We start from the raw sequence: 17,657 nt of genomic DNA, 5'->3' as shown, positions 1-17,657 counted from the left end.
CCACCTGTACTCCTGCTCCAGGAGTCCAATGCCTTGGGCATCCACTGACACCTGCACCCACATGTGGCATACAGACACACATACATATACATGGTGATAAATAAAATAAACCCAGAGGGAGGGAAACTACAACAAGAAAGCAAAAAATAAACAGACGTAGGGATAACTTGTGTCAGGACTCCCAGTAAGAACTGAAAGTAATTATGACTAATATCAAAAGCTCCAGTTGAAAAAGCAGGCAAAATATAAGAACAGATGAATTCCAGCAGGGAGCTAGAAAGTCTAAATGTCATATGGAAATGCTAAAAATAAAATCACAGCAGCAGCAATGCAAAATTACTTTAATGAGACTCATTGTGACATCTGACACAATTCAAGAATCAGTGAGACAGGCCGAGAGATGTTGCCAAATACAAAGGACCCAAAATGATTTACAAAAAGAAAAGCACAGAGAACAGATGTAAGGAACTGTGGACACAAGTTGTTCAAAGTGCAATCAGAATTACAAAAGGAAAGAGGATATGAAGGTGGCCAAAGATCTTCCAATAATAATCAAAGACATGGGGGCTGGAGAGATGGCTCAGCGGTTAAGAGCACTTCCAGAGGTCCTGAGTACAAATCCCAGTAACCACATGGTGGCTCACAACCATCCATAATGAGATCTGATGCCCTCTTCTGGTGTGTCTGAAGACAGCTACAGTGTACTTACATATAATAAATAAATAAATCTTAAAAAAAAAAAGAAAGACATAAAAATCTTGAGAAGCCAAACAGGATAAATACCAAAACAAAGACCTAGACATACTGTTATTGTTAGGATGGGGAATGTTCCTGAAGGACAAGGTCCCCCATGTATCCCCAAGCTTGATGCTATTGGGAGACATTCTGGGGATCTAGAAAGTCTTCCAGTCATTGGAGATGAGTTCTTAAAAGGAAGTAAACAGGATCCAGTCCCTTCCTTTCCTACCCTCAACACACCTGACACATGCTTCTGACACATGCTCATAATGGGCCTGCTGTGTCACGTGCTGCCTCACCTACACACCTCAGTTTTAGCAGTGCTGGACCCTATCACCTAGTGACTGAATGTCTCAAACTGTGAGCCAAGTAAACCTTTTCTAAACTGGGCATGGTGGCAAGTGTCTGTAATCCTAGCTACTCACAGGGCTGAGGCATGGTGGCTAGTGTCTGTAAGTCTAGCTATTCAGGGGCATGGTGGCAAGTGTCTGTAAGTCTAGCTACTCAGGGGCATGGTGACAAGTGTCTGTAAGTCTAGCTACTCAGGGGCATGGTGGCAAGTGTCTGTAAGTCTAGCTACTCAGGGCTGAGGCATGAGGGTTGATGGAGGCTTAGGAGTCAGGTCAGCCTGGGAGCCCAGTATGATCTCATCCCTTAAAGTTTTAAAATGGCTTTTTAATTTTGGATTTGTTTATTTATTTTATGGGTGTGACTGCTTTGCTTGTGTGTGTATATGTACCACACGTGTACCTGGTGCCTACAGAGCCTACAAGTAGATGCCAGAATCTCCTGAACTGGAATTATATGCTGATAGCCTGGCAAAAGAAGTACACATTCATAAACTGCTGGAAAACAAACCAACCCATGAGTCTTTAGTTTCATACCCGAGGCAGAGAATTCAAAGCAGCCAATTTGTGCTACAAGTAATAGTAAGGGAAGTTCAGCAGGAGGATTATGGTGGAATAGAACAGACATTTATATAAAGAAACAACCATCTCCAGAAACGGCCAAAAACTAATGAAAGTAGAACATTTATTTTGCTTTTTCCCTCTTTACTGTCCACAGTATAACAGGAGAAATGTGTTCCAGGCTTAAAGTAAAAAGAATGGCAGCAGCACAAGAGCAGAGGGCAGGGGCAGGGCAGGGGTGGCACACCCTGTTGTCCAGGCCTCACACTGTACATGAGGCTCAAGTGTCCTGCAGGCAGACTCTGATCAATTACAACCATATACTGTGAACCCAGGAGCAATCATTAAAAACCTATAAGGACATAAATAAGCCAAGAGCAACAGTAATCCCCCCCACACACACACACACAAATTAAGGGAGAAAGAGACAAAGAACAGATGGAATAAACAATCAAAAATGGTAGAGTTCAAACAGATTGAGAATTCAGTAAATATGAAAGATCTAAACACATTAGTGAAAAACAGAGACTGTCAGATCAGGTAAAATGAAAGAGCATGCATTCTGTCTTCAGAAAAACTCAATTTTATAACGTAAGTATTCTAGCTGGGAATGGAAGAGGAAGTCAGAGAGATGTGAAGTATGAGGAAAGACAGCCACTCCTGAGGCAGAGAGGGCTATGGAGCAAGGCCCTCAAAAGCTGAAAGAGACTCACTGCTGGCAGGTCAGTTAGGGAAGTCACCCCTCCAACGTCAAGAAAACAAAACAAATTCTCAGAAAAATATGTCAGTGAGCTTAGAAGTAGATCCTTCCCCAAGTCTCCAGACGGAAACACAGAACTCCTGACTCACTGACTTCTGAATGTGAAATCTGGGCAGAGCTTTTGACCCACAGAACTTTGGGCCAAGAAACCGATGTAACTCCAAGTTTAGTAAACTTAAAAACTTGGTAAATTTTTACAAAGCAAGAGGAAAACAATCTAAACAGAAAGCTACACACTAAGCAAAAACTAACCAAAAGAAATCTGAAGGCTCAGCAAGCTGGCTTAGTTGATCACGGTGCTTGTCCTCAGACCCTAGAACCTGAATTCAATCCCTGGAACCCACAAGGTGGAAGCAGAGACTCGACTCCTACAAGTTGTCCTCTGACTTTCACATGTACACTGTGGAATTCAGGCACTCCTCCTCCACAGACACACACAAAAGTAAATAATAAATAAATGAATAAATAAAATATTAAAACCCCAGACGTATTTGCAGCTAACACTTGACCCTTGAACATATAAAGCAAAGGCTGAGGGAAGGGGAGGGAAGGGAGGGGATTACTGAATTCCCAGGCAACCCACAGTTATAGCAGATGCCAATGTTCCTCTCTGGGTAACTGACAGAACAAACCCTCAGAAAATGAAAACCATGAAGAACACAACACCAGCAACCACCGTGTCCTAGGCAACACTCACAGAATGCTCTGCCCATAAGAACAGAAGACACACATTCAAGTGTACATGGAATATTTACCAAGGTACTTGTACTTCAGGTCCAAAAGCAAACTTAAACAAATTCTGGCTATTTACCAAATAGTTAAACATAGGCTGAACAGAGTCATGAGAGAAATTACAAAATAACCTGAAATATAAAATGTAATGATAATGAAATATACTGAAAATTAAAAATATGTAACAGGAAGTTAAAACAGTGCTTACCGTGGTGATTTTAATTTATGGGTCACATCAGATATTTATATTACAACTCATAACAGTAACAAAGTTACAGTTATGAGGTAGCAATTAAATAAGTGTATGGTCAGGGTCACCCCAACCTGAGGAACTGTATTAATGGGCCACAGCATTAGGAAGGCTGAGAACCATTTGCTTAGAGGGACCAAATGTTTATGGTGGAAAAGAAGGTTTCTGATGAGTTTAGTTTTTACTTCAAACAACTAGGAAATGCCAATCATGCTTAAGACACAAAGAACATGAGCAAGAACAGAAAACACTGGAACTGAAAATTGGAAGCCACACAAAATACCAATGAAATAAAAGGCAAACGCTCTCAAAGAGAAAATAAAATTGATGACAACTTCTGGCTATATTGATCAAGAAAAAAATGAGGGAGGAGAAAAATTACAAATTACCAATAATAGATATAAAAGATATCTATTACTATTTATTTGAGGAGGAGGGCGAGGCAGAGTCTTACTAGATAGTTCTGGCTGTTCAGGAACTTACTATGTAGACCAAGCTAGCTTCGAACTCACAGAGATCTACCTGCCTTGCCTCCCAAGTATTGTGGTTAGAGATGTGTACCACTATGTCTGGCTTATTCATTCATTCATTTATTCATTTATTTATTCTTAGTAAGTGTGTGGGAAGGAACACAAATGACACAGCATGCATGTGGAGGCCAGAGGACAGGTCACCAGGCTGGAGCAGCACGTGGCATCACTGACTTAGGCATACTACAGGCCCAGGAAAGGAGCCATTGCAAATAAAACCCTATCTACATACCTGACAACTCAGATGAAATGACAAATATTCTGAAAGACAAATGGCTGAATTCCACCCCAGAGGAAATATCTACATTCAGTATCTATTAAAAAAATACTGGATTCATAGTTTAAAATATCCAGGAGGAAAAAACAGTAGTTCAGATAACATTATTAGCAAATCATATCACATATTTATGGAAGAAATAACATCAATTCTACATATATTCTTCCAGAAAATAGAAGAGGAAAGAGCACTTCACAAGCTGTGTAATCAAAACCAAACGACAGCTTATGAAATATTACATACCAACACTGGGAGACAAAAATGTCTTAAACTGTTAACAAATCAAGTCTCTAGTGTTCATTTTGGATTATAAAGCTGGTACAGGATTTGAAAGTCAAATAACTTATATTAATAAACACGGGCTGGAGAGTCATTTCACCAAAGATAAGAAATGAAGAAGGTACCATTCAAATTCCCCAAGGGAGGCAATCAACACTCCTACTCATCTATGACATCATTGAACCACAACAACCAACATGGCATGGTGACTGTAAGGGTGCAGTAATGGCATGCACAGCTTAGCAATAACCAACCGTCCTCAACTGGACTGAAGAGCTGCTCAGCAAGAGGGAAACCATGCCTGGTACTAAAAACCTAGCCAACTCCTCTGGGTAGTGAGACCATAGATCTTGGAAAAAACCCCACAACTGCCACTGCACTAAACAAGCATAATCCCTAACTACATTCTAAATATCCATACTTATACTACAGAAAGAGTAGTTCTCACCCTCTACCAAGGAACTTTCTCTTTGCAATAGAGACCATTACAGATAACCACAATTGATTAAAATGCAGTTGTGGAGCCCAGTCCTAACTAATAGAGCTAAAACACAACTCCTACACCAGTAGGACCACTGTGGAAGAAGGGACAGAACAGTCTCAAGAGCCAGAGAACCAAGACATTTGCTATTAGATTATATCTCCAAACAATGTCAGATGCTACACCCCTGAAGTCTCACCAACAAAGCTGCCATGCTGACGTGACAATGTATCGCTTCATACCTTGTCCCTGGAAATCACTGGTACCTATTGTCCTTGTTGTTTTGTCTTTCCCAAAATATCATAAAAATAGAAGCACAAGAGGTACTCCCTGAGTCTTACAGATGGCTCAGCGGTTAAGAGCACCGACTGCTCTTCCCATGGTCCCGAGTTCAATTCCCAGGAACCACATGGTGGCTCACAACCATCCGTAATGGAGTCTGATGCCCTCTTCTGGTGTGTCTGAAGAGAGTAATGGTGTACTCATATACATAAAATAAATAAATAAATCTTTAAAAAAATATTTTATTTATAAATAAGTAAATAAATAAATAAATAAATAAATAAGTGGAAACTAGGGGCTAGAGAGATGGTTAAGTGGTTAAGAGCACTAGCTGCTCTTCCAGAGGACCCAGGTTCAATTCCCAGCACCTTTATGGCAGCTCACTAATGTCTGCAGCTACAACTCCAGGGGATTTCACACCTTCATATAGACATATATGCAAGCAAAACACCAATGTACATAAAATAAAAATAAGTATTTTTTTTTTAAAAAGTAGAAATTATGGCCAGCTGCCTGTTTTGTAATGGTTTAAAAATGAGAATTGAATTTTATTTTTTATTTTGAGACAAATCTCAATAAGTAGCTTTTGCTGGCCTAGAACTCCCTATGTAGATCAGCCTGGCCTCAAACTCAAGAGATCAGCTTACCTCTGTTTCCCAAGTACTAGGATTAAAGGTGTGTGCCACCATGTCCAGCAAGAATGATCTTTAAATGGTTGAGAGGGAAAAAAATAAAAAAAATAGTACTTCATGATTGGAAAGTATATGAAGTTCATATCTAGTGTCCATGAGTGACATCTATTGAAATCTAGGCAGTCATTTGTAGACCTGCTATCTGTGGTTGAGTGCACGCTGCTACCGATGAAGTTATATAGAGTTATGAGATACCATATGGCCTGCAGTACCAAACATATTTACTGCCTGGCCCATATGGATAAAGTGTGGCATAAAACTCAAGAATCCGATGATTCTTCTAGGTATATATTCAAAGAAAACCTGAAATCAATGCTTACAAAATTGGTACACAAATGTTTATAGAGGCTTTAGTCATAACTGCCTACACCTGAAAACCCTAAAATCCCATTACTGGTCAGTGGATAAGTTGTATAATCCACACACCGGAATATTAGTCAACAATACAAAAGAACAAAGTACTGACATAAGCAACAAAGGTCATTCTCAAATGTCTTATACTAAAGCCAGCATTAAACTTGTTCTACATAGGGCCAAAGAGTAAATAGTTAAGATTTTCTGGGCTTTCAAATAAGCAAATAAGCATCTAGATTCCTATATATTAAGAAAAGAGTTACCTTATCTTTAGTTGTGACTGTGTGTCTGTGCACATGAGTATACATATCCATAAAAGGCCAGAGGCTTTGGATTTCCTGAAGCTGGAGTTACAGGCAGTTATGAGTATGCAGTCTATTAACACACAGCTTAAGATGGACTACACTAACATGAAACTGTTCAAATCACAGAAAACTCAGGATGTTGGAGAGCATTACCCTGAAAAAGCTAATCTTCACAAGGCCTACAGGCTCCAATTCGAAAACGCTTGGTTTATTTGAAGACTTCTGTTCCTACTTCCTTAAGTTCTCCCTGTAAGAGCCCCTCACTGGCCCCCAGTAGCAAAGTAAAATTTGGATAAGAACCCTCCATCTTTTCATTAAGCTGACTTTTAGAATAAAAAGTGATTATCCTTGCTAGGCATGGTGGCACATGTCTGTATGCCCAACATTCTGTTATTCCAGCTCTGAGGAGGCTGGGATGAAAGGATCATGAGTTCAAACCCAGCCTGACCCAAACAGTGAAACGCTGACTCAAAACAAACCAAGTGCCTAGCCACTCATCCCAGCACTTTAGGGGTGGGACTTGGGGGGCAGAAACAGGCAGATCTCTGTGAATTTAAGGCCAGCCTGGGCTACAGGGTGAGATCCTGTCTCACAAGACAAAACAACCCAATCTTTACTTCAACACCTTGTCTCTCCACTGAGCTGGCTTGTCCTGCAGGAAGCAGCCCAGCACTTTTCACCCGGTTCCCAACCTAGTCTTCACCCTTCCTTCCCTTTGATCTTGGGAGCTTCACATGCTTCGCTGCTACATTCCCTCTCACCTAAGTCAGCCTGCGCTCCATCTGTCTCACAAACACCTGAAATGAAGGAAGGCAGAAGAGGGGTGTGTGTGTGTGCGCACACCTTTAATCCCAGCACTTGGGAGGCAGAGGCAGGCGGATTTCTGAGTTCGAGGCCAGCCTGGTCTACAGAGTGAGTTCCAGGACAGCCAGGGCTATACAAAGAAACCCTGTCTCAAAAAAACAAAAACAAAAAAAAAAAAAAAGAAGAAGAAGGCAGAAAAGGCCTTAGTGCAAGGCCTAATGACCTTGGTTCAAACCCTGGGTGAAAAGGAGAAAACCAACCCGTCTAAGTTGTCCTCTGTCCTCAACTCCCATGCACATGCATGCTCACTTAAACACGAATACAAAATAAAGAAAATAATTTTTAAAATCTTTAAAAGAAACAACTGATTAAACAAATTTTGCACCTTCTGGAAAAATTTGAACAGTGTTTGGGTTTGGTGTCTATTATATGAATAATAAGGATGAAAACAGGGCCTACCTTAGTGGTACAGGCCTTTAATCCCAATACTCGGGAGGCAGAGGCAGCAGATTTTTGTGATTTCAGGGGTAGCCTGGTCTATACAGAGTCCCAGGACAGCCAGGCTTATACAGAAAGTCCCAGTTTACAAGAAGAGGAAGAAAACACTTGGGAAGACACTACTTTCGACTCTAACGGGCTTGTTATCGTATTATCAGCACATGGCGTACCTGTGGCCCAGTAGTAGATATCCCAGTCGTTGCTAGGCTCGTTAATCAGGCGATCGTAGAGGTTCAGCTGCCGATCTGTCATGCTGTGCAGATGCTCCTTAGCAAACAGGCTAAAACGAGAAGGAGAGTGAGGCTGACAAGGCTGCCTTGTCAAAGAGCAGTGGCACCCAGAGCCTTCTTCCCTACTACCTAAGGAGAATGCAGTTCTCCAGCATCCCCCTCTTTCTGCTCTCATAGAGTAGGCGGGCTCTTTTGGTTTCTATGGATTCATCAGTTCTCTCCTGCCAGGGAGGCAAAGGGATTTCAATCATGTCTTTTTGAGAATCTGTTGGGCTGTCACCTCTGTAGAAGCGTCTGAATGATGTCACACTAAGCAAAGGAGACAGCAGACTGTGCTTTGACAGTACCTGAAACAAACAAATCACAAAAAAACTTCATTAGACAATGATTACTATTACCGTTATTTAATCAACACATAAGGTCTCACTTAGTCCTGCGGATTTTGGTCCCTTTATAGTCAAGGAACGGAAAACCAATAAATCTAAGGCTTAGAGATCCAACCACCACAGATACATGCTCCTAAATTAGGCAACACCTCTCTCTAGACAGAAAACAGAATAAGTATCCTGGATGTATGTTAACCAGTCTTTGCAGAAATTATCACAGCAGAAACACTGTCTCCGTTCCCATCCCTTTAAAACTGTATAGCAGCTGTGTTCCAGCCACTCACCTGTCAAATCCCCCAAAACCTACAACTCCTAAAGACTCCTCTAGTGAGAATCTTACTTTGAAAAACCACAGAAATATCATGGGAACATGTTTTCACTTTAATCCCAGATGTAGGCCATGGGGCTGCTTCGGACTGTGTACAGTAGCTATGATTTCTCCAAGTGTATGATGCTTCGATTCTGAGGACTTCTCAGAAGGTATATAAAGGCTAGAACCCTAAGAGGCAGGGTTGGTTGCTCTTTGTTAAAGAGTATGTGTGCAAAGGAGAAACAACAAGAGGAAATTAGATACTCTGACTTCTAAGATCAAACTTGCCCCAAGGAACTCAACAACCCTAGTTGGCAGGAAGTAGTCTAGCAATAATGTATTCCCCTTTCTCCTCTATCCCTTTTTCTCTCCCATCTAGTGTTAGGGGGCTGAAAAGATAGAAGAAAAGGAGTAGAGACTGGTAGAAGAAAAAAGAACCCACAAAGTAGCCAAAAGTTTGGCTACAAATGGTGCTGACCACCAGCTAGGGAGAATGGGAAACTTGACTTCAAATGACATAAGAGAAAATGGCAGGGGACAAAGGAAAAAATATTTCTTTTCAATACACCAGCCAAAAAAAAAATATTTCAGCTCCTTTCACTGGGATATCCCCCGCTTTGCTCCCAAAAGGGGATTTTCTGGTTTTTCTTTTTCTTCTTCCTGTATTCAAGAAAACAAACAAACAAACAAACAAATCTGGGAGAATGCTGTATAACTATTGGAGGTGGAAGCTCTTGGGAGGCAGAGGAGTACCAGAAAAGGGAGAGCAAAGAGAAGCAGACTCAGTGACTGAGCATCATGAGGGAGGCAGAGGAGTACCAGAAAAGGGAGAGCAAAGAGAAGCAGACTCAAGTGACTGAGCATCATGAGGGTGGGACTTCCTGGGGGGGTGGGGTGGGGGGGGGGACCTCTGCTGGAAGGCAGATCTAGGCCCTGCCTGGCAATGCACTTTTGGCTTCCCCAAAGCCTGGGCAGGATAAGAATCGGGGTGGGTGGCTAGGAGGAGGAGCCTGAGCAGAGTAGCAGAGTCAGAGAAAAGATGAAATGGCCTGTTTCAAGCAAGGGTTAATCTTGAATTAACTGTGCCACCAGAGTTAGAGGAGAGGCAACCCCAGGTTACGAGATCATCACCATCAGCTTTCCCAGTAGTACAGCATACGCCAGCTAACAGGGTGGAACAGGGTTATGACAAGATAGGATCGTATCCTATACAAATGATAGATCTAACACTTTTTAAAGAGACCATGAGAAGGAATGACCATCCAGAAACTGCCCCACCTGGGGATCCATCCCATAAACAACCAACAAACCCAGACACTATTGCAGATGCTAACAAGAGCTTGCTGACAGGAGCTTGATCTAGCTGTCTCCTAAGAGGCCCTGCCAGTGCCTGGCAAATACAGAAGTGGATGCTCACAGTCATCCATTAGACGGAGCACAGGGTTCCCAATAAAGGAGCTAGAGAAAGTACCCAAGAAGCTGATGGGGTTTGCAGCCCCCTAGGAGGAACAATATGAACTAACCAGTACCCCCAGAGCTCCCAGGGACTAAACCACCAGCCAAAGAGTACACATGTGGGGACTCATGGCTCCAGCTGCATATATAGCAGAGGATGGCCTAGTCGGTCATCAATGGGAGAGACCCTAGATCCTGTGAAGGTTCTGTGCCCCAGTATAGGGGAATGCCTGGGCCAGGAAGCAGAAGCAGGTGGGTTGGGGAGCAGAGAGAGGGAGGAGAGGATAGGGTATTTTTGGAGGGGAAACTAGGAAAGGGGATTAACATTTGAAATGTAAATAAAATATCTAATAAAAAAATACAGCCACAAAGTGCAGCTTTAGTTTCAAATGTTGTTGACATTTTGCTGCAGTTGTGTTTTAGTAGTTGTATTTTCTTTGATCTCCTAGAAGGGAGCATGCAGTCTACTTGTTTGGTAAGCCTGTCATCTTCAGCATTATTGTAGCTAATTTAAAATTTTAAAACCTGCATCGGGACTTAGAAATATACCTATCAAAAGGTTGTTTGTTTTTTAATTGAAAACATTACTTAAATTTTAGCTAGAATTTTCCTTTAAAATTATTTCAAGAATTGGTCTGATTAGGTTATACATCATGTGTTTGCATCAAAAATTTTGCATCTGTAATTGATCATTTAATTGCTAAGAATAGTGAAAATATACATATGAAAAATTGGAGAATTGTTTTATGTTCTTTTATCTTGAAGGACGCAATTGTTTTTAGAACCATTTGAATTTTATAACGGTTGGGAAGTATAGGTCTTGACCTAGGGGAACAGAGTAACAGTTTCAGAAATGAGTTGTTTTATGTTTTATGTTATAGCACAATAGAATCTGGCTTTCTTGTTAACAACTTTCCCTTCAGAATCGAGTCAAACATTGTTAATTTAAAAGATATTTATAACTGGCTTATTCTGTACAATCAATTTTATATTGCTTTTAAATAAAATGTCACAGGATATAAAAATTTTTAAAAAAGTAACAAAATAAGAAAAAGAGACCATGACTTCATATGGGAATCATTTACCTTATTTAAAACAAATTCCAAATGACTGGGCTACTCAAAGTAGAATTATTCCCCAAGACTGGAAGGGATTGGTGACAGCTATACCAGATTGCTCCACAATTGCAATGATTAATGTGGTAGAGGGAAGAAGCCACAAATATTGAACAGGAAAATAGAGCAATAGGTAATGAATATTGTCAAAGACCAGTTGTTAGGTGAAAGACCACACTCAGACGTACAAGAACAGATCCCAGACTGGAGAGATGGCTCAGAGGTTAAGAGCACTGACTGCTCTTCCAGAGGAGTCCTAATTCCCAACAGCCACATGGTGGCTCATAACCATCTATAATGTAATCTGGTGCCCTCTTCTGGCCTGCAAGTATACATGCAGGCAGAACACTACATAAATACATAAAAAAGGATAAAAAAAATAGATCCAATTTGATGATACTACTATACAACAATGTCACTCAGCAGCTTTAAGAGCACGGGACAAAGGGCTGGAGAGATGGCTCAGTGGTTAAGATCACTGACTGCTCTTTCAGAGGTCCTGAGTTCAATTCCCAGCAACCACATGGTGACTCACAACCATCTGTAATGGGATCTGATATCATCTTCTGATGTGTCTGAAGACAGCCACAGTATACTCATATGCATAAATACATATATCTTTAATAAAAAAAAAACTTGGGACAAAGCTGAGGAACCTGAGAAAAGTTCCACCTCATTTACAAAAATTATAAAAATTAATAAAGTCATATCAGACCCTGACGCATCCAGGACCTCTGGAAGACCACCTGATGCTCTTAACCTGAGTGTGGTCTCTCACCTAGCAAGGTGTTGACAGGAACCTTGGTGTATGAAAAATTCAAATACTGAGTGTAAAAAAATTGTTAGAACATTAAAGACATAGGCAGCACCCATGGACGAGTGGATAAGGGACATGACTGATATCAGTTCTCACAGGTACCAGGCTAGTATCATAGGACAAGTTATCACTATAGGTCTCTGATATCACAATGTCCCATGCTTCAACTGTGGGAAATTTGGTCATTTGCAAAAAAAACAAAACAAAACAAAACAAAAAACTGTGACCGACTGACTAAAGTTTCAGATCTCAAAATGCTTGGTGCATTAACTGTGAGAAATTAGCTGTACTTTGAACAGGAAAAATGAACAAGTCATTTCTAACAGCAATAGTTATAAACCAGAAATGAGGCCTAGGCTTCCAGGGTATGCAGGCAACGAGGCAAGGGCTGCCATTGGAGCAATGAATGTCCAAGATAGATATCCAAGGCAATCTCTTACCATCAGGAAACAGTTTTGGGGCCTGTCTCAAGGCTCTGCAGCAAAAATTACAAGGCATTTCAGACAAGGGCAGTGGAGAGTCACCAAGTTATAGGAAAAAACCTGTAGAATTAAATCGTCTATATCCTATGAAGAAGTGTAAATATCAAATGGAAGCCTGCAAAAGTTTTGCATTGGGGACACAGGCTTGCTTATGTCTTCACAGGAAATGAAAAGCTGTGAATACCATCAAACTTATAAAGATTAGAAGTGAACAGGAGAGGTCTCCTGAAAACTTTGGCCACTAATCTGAAAACATTTAATTCATTGAAAATGTCTTCTGTTTATAACTTCTCACAACACTTAGCACAATTAATGGCTTAAAACAAAGGGGGAAATGTAGTGACAATTTTGGTTTCTTTGAAAAATATAGAAATATTATGGGAATTATGTTTTCGTTTTAATCCCAGGTGTGGGACATGGGGCTGTTTCAGATTGTCCATAGCAGCTGACTATTATTTGCCTCAAACTCTACTAGGGGTGTGATTCTGCCAGCTGCAGATAGTTCTGTGACTGTATGACTTTTGGAACTCTGGGGACTCTTCGAGTATATATAAGTGCCAGGGCCCCAAGAGATGTGGCTGGTTGGTTGTCATTGGTCATGGTTTGTTAAGTGGTCATGCACTAAGAAGAAACAAAGAGGAAGAGGAAGAAGGGAGAAGGGAAAAGTAGATCATATTGCCCCAAGGAGCTTGACAATGTCACCCCCTTTTCCCTATCTGTTGTTTTTTATCCTTTTTTTTTCCTCCTAGCTAGTGTCAGGGCGTTGAAAGCATGGAAGAGGAGGGGAGGAAAAAGGTGTTTAAAAAAAAAAGAAAGAAAGAGAAAGAGAAGAAGGAGGAGGAGGAAGAAGAGAAGGAGAAGGAGAAGCAGCAGCAGCTCCAAAGTAGCAAAAAACAGCTTCAAACTCCAAACCTAAGAAGGCTATAAACTCTAAGATACAATGAAAAGAACTGAGTAATGACTAAGTAGATAAAGTGCTTGCTGTGCAAGCATGAGGACCTGGGTTCAGGTCCCCAGAACCACATAAAACCCGTGGCTGGGAATGACATCATGCATATGTAACCCCAGCACATGTGGATCCCAGAGGCTTGTTGATCGGCAGGTCTAGCCAAAAAAACATCATGACCACCGGGCGTGGTGGTGCACGCCTTTAATCCCAGCACTCGGGAGGCAGAGGCAGGCGGATTTCTGAGTTCGAGGCCAGCCTGGTCTACAAAGTGAGTTCCAGTACAGCCAGGGCTATACAGAGAAACCCTGTCTGGAAACAAACAAAAAACAAAACAAAACAAAAAAATCATGACCAAGAAGCAAGTTGGGGAAGAAAGGGTTTATTCAGCTTACACTTCCACATTGTTGTTCATCACCAAAGGAAGTCAGGACTGGAACTCAAGCAAGTCAAGAAGCAGGAGCTGATGCAGAGGCCATGGAGGGATGTTTCTTACTGGCTTCCTTACCCTGGCTTGCTCAGCTTGCTTTCGTATAGAACCCAAGACTACCAGCCCAGGGATGGCACCACCCACAATGGGCCCTCCCACCTTTGATCACTACTTGAGACTATGTCTTACAGCTGGATCTCAAGGAGGCATTTCCTCAAGGGAGGCTCCTTTCTCTGTGATAACTCCAGCTAGTGTCAAGTTCGAATACAGAGAGTTTAAGTATCTGTAACTTTAGCAACAATAAGTGCTTTAGAAAGCACAAGCATACGGAGATACTGACTCAACAATTCACAGATCCATTCCCTCTGTGATTAGTCTGGAAAACAAGCTCCTGCTCCCCAGATGACTGCAAAACCAGCTGCACTGAAGCCAATAGGAAAGACTGTGGACTGCACATGCCACAGCCCTGTCTTTCCCCAAATCCTCAACACACAAGATGATGGGGAGAATGTCCCAGCACCAGGCTTCTATCCAAGAGGGAAAGGTAAGACTCCTGGAACATCATCCAAACAGCTTCTGCTTTGGCTGAATCTAAGTGCTACAGGTAAGGACACCTTTCTGTAGCTGTGGCAAGCAAAAGTGATGGTTTGTACCAGCAGCATTCACTTGCCATGGTCCCCATCCTGCCTTACTGCAGAATGAAAAGATAACCCACAACTCCCAGCTTTTCCCTGGAGATACAGAGCATGGGTGGGGGGTGGGGGTGGGCATCCACCTGAAGCTCCTGCTTCTCAGAGGCTGCCTGTAGAGCTGGCTTTTGTCTCTCTTGTCTCAGAGCAACAACAGGACACAGCCCATTCCAGATGCTGAGGGACCATGGAGACCAAGAGAGCTGCTTAGTTTTGGTGCAGAAGGCCATAGAAGATAAATAAAGCAAGGTAAAATCTAGTATTGTTTATAAGCCTCTTCCCCGAGGCTCGAGGAAGAGTAGAATGTATGGTTAATGTTCTAGAACATGGTGGTTGGCATTGCTGAAGGGACTGGTTGGTTTCTGTTTTGAACAACTTGCAACACTAATACAACCAGCATACTTAAGTCCAGTAACCACTGAGAATAAGAGAGCAGAGCAACCAGCTGGTCATGGTGCCTCATGACTGTAATCCAAGCACTTGAGAGGCTAGATCAGAACTACTATGAAGCTGAGGAGTTTTAGTACCTAAAAAACAGGGTAGCAAGGAAAGAGGAGGAAACACTAAACAACTTAAAAGAGTGTTTACAAAACTACAGCATTGCAGAAACACCGACACGAGGGAGAGTTACTGATTATGTACTAACAGAGGAGGGTAAAAGTGCTTGCTGCCAAGCCTGGGGACCCGAGTTCTAGCCCCAGAACAACACAGATAGACACACACACACCAACTTTTTAAAAAACAAAAGAAATAATAACTGAAACATCCAAAGACCTCAAGTATCACAAGTCTAACAAGTCCAGACTAAGGCATAAATTGTCTAGTAAATCAGAAATGTGCAGGTATAAATAAAGACCACATGAGGGCACAATGGAAAAGTGGCTATATGCAAGCCATGGAGTGAGACCACTAGAGAAAACAACTGTACTACCATCTTCATCCTGGAGTCCTGGCCACCAGAACTTTGAGAATATAAATTTCTATTGTAAGGCAGCTCTAGGAAATGAATACAGCATGCTGTGAAAATTCAAGTCTCCTAAGCCACGTACAGCCTAGGCATCTGGACCAACATCTCCAAGTAAAAGCACTTGGCAATGCACTGTAAAAACATCTTCATGTGTGCAAGATGGGTGCACGTGTAGAGGTGAGGAGATTACCTCAGTCGTCAGCTCCGGCCTTCCACCTTGTTTTCAGACAGAGTCTCTGTTATTCTTGCTGTGTGTGCCAGTCTAGCTGGTCTGTGAACTTCTAGGGATTCTCTTGTCTCAAGCTCCCATCTCATCATAGCAGCATACAGACTGGCCCTGAACCAGCTAAAGAACCAAAGATGACCTTAAACTTCTCATTCTTCTGCCACCAACTTCAAAGTGCTAGAAATTATAAGCATGCATGTCATACACTGTTGTATGTGATGCCAGAGATCAAACCCAGGGCTCTCATGCATGACAGGTGTTATGTAGCAATTTCCTCCAGGATAAAATCATCCTCCTCTTCCTCTTCTTCCTCCTCCTTCCTTTTCTCCTCCTTCTTATGTAGCCCTAGCCTCCTGATTCTGCCTTATGCTACCATGCCCAGCCAATACATAGGATGCTCTAAAGAAAGGTAATAAATACATTCCATCCTACAGGGATGCTCCTTAAGCTCAAGAAACAAACAACTCAAAGGCTTCAGAAAGTCTCTGAAACTAACCAGCTATAAAAAAAGGTCACTCCCTTCCTGCATATAACTTCAGCGGGTATCTGCACACACACACACACACCCTCCTCTGGCCTTCATGGGCACCTACACAAATAGTATGCATAAACTCACAAAGGCAGATAAACATAAGTACATACTTTTTTAGTCTAAAAAAAAGAATAAGAAAAGAAAATGCGATTGCCTAGCAGGCAAGGCTCTGGGTTTGGTGCTTAGCACAAACAACAAAATTGTCATATGTGATATAAAGAATATTACATAGTACTAAGGAGTTAGCAGTAAAGTATAATAATCATAAATACATGTGGATCTAATAGAGCACTCAAATACATGGAAGAGACTCTTGACGGAAACGGGGGTGGGGGGGACAACAGATTTTAATGCCACATTTTAATAAGGAATAGAATATACAGATGGAGGAACAATAGACAACCAGAACAATATTAATTTAAGAATATTTAACTGAGATATACAGGCATTCCACACAAGAGATCACATTCCTCTCAAATGTACAGATGAATATGCCCAGGAGATCACAAGTTGTCAAAAAACATGTCTTGATAAGTTTAAGATAAACCATACCAACTAGCTTTCAACACTACTGGAATAAAACCGGAAAATCCTCAAACATTTAAAACCAAGAAGAGACAGGAGAATTACGAGTTTGAGGCCAGCCTGAGTAATAAATTAAAACCGGCTTCTAAAAGGGAGACGGGGGGGGGGAAGAAACTCAAGAAAAGCTAGCAGGCTTTCGGGGGAGGTTCGGTAACTGTTCCTGGTATGCGTTGAGTCTCACACGGTGACTGGCCACCTAACCACATATTACCCAGTATTCTCACTCGAGCACACCGTGGGCTCAGGAAAGAATGGAAAATTCCCTGCATGATCGGCTCCAGCCTGCGCCTCGCCTTGAGGGGACCATTCCCTGGTCTGTGGGGTAGGTGAACTCTCCCTACAGTCTCCACGGCACAGAGGAGGACAAAACAGTCTTAGCTGCAGCCCGCCCCGAACCCGGCTCTCTCACCCGCGCCAGCGTCGGGATCAAGGTGACCACCGCCATCTCTCCCTTATAGTACAGTAAGCTGGCAACCGGGCCACTTCCGGGAATTCCGGGCGGTCGATCTTAGGACTTCACCAGCGGAGGTGGACCCCAAGCCGGAAGGCGCAACCGAGCGTATGGCGGAAGTAGCGGTGCGTGTGACGCCGCCGGTG

At 42.1% G+C, this 17,657-nt stretch overlaps 1 protein-coding gene across 3 annotated transcripts in view; it reads right to left on the bottom strand.

The window, feature by feature from the left end:
• Positions 1-17,637, bottom strand: part of Sdhaf2 (succinate dehydrogenase complex assembly factor 2) — a 42,998-nt gene extending 25,361 nt beyond the window's left edge. For 2 of the 3 annotated variants that reach the window (XM_029472457.2, XM_085834106.1), the window contains exons 1-3: positions 17,470-17,637; positions 8,250-8,467; positions 8,061-8,170 (exon numbers count right to left, since the gene is read on the bottom strand). In XM_029472457.2, the coding sequence (XP_029328317.1) occupies positions 8,061-8,170; positions 8,250-8,467; positions 17,470-17,505 (364 nt within the window). In that variant the 5' untranslated portion in view covers positions 17,506-17,637. The remainder of the gene's footprint in view (positions 1-8,060; positions 8,171-8,249; positions 8,468-17,469) is intronic. The other variant, XM_021151316.3, reaches the window with a different exon arrangement.
• Between the last annotated feature and the right edge of the window lie 20 nt (positions 17,638-17,657).

This window comes from Mus caroli, unplaced genomic scaffold, assembly GCF_978045245.1.
Source record: "Mus caroli unplaced genomic scaffold, Mus_caroli_1 scaffold_20, whole genome shotgun sequence".
In the NCBI taxonomy this organism is placed as follows: domain Eukaryota; kingdom Metazoa; phylum Chordata; class Mammalia; order Rodentia; family Muridae; genus Mus; species Mus caroli.
This window is presented reverse-complemented; position numbering and strand designations above follow the sequence as displayed.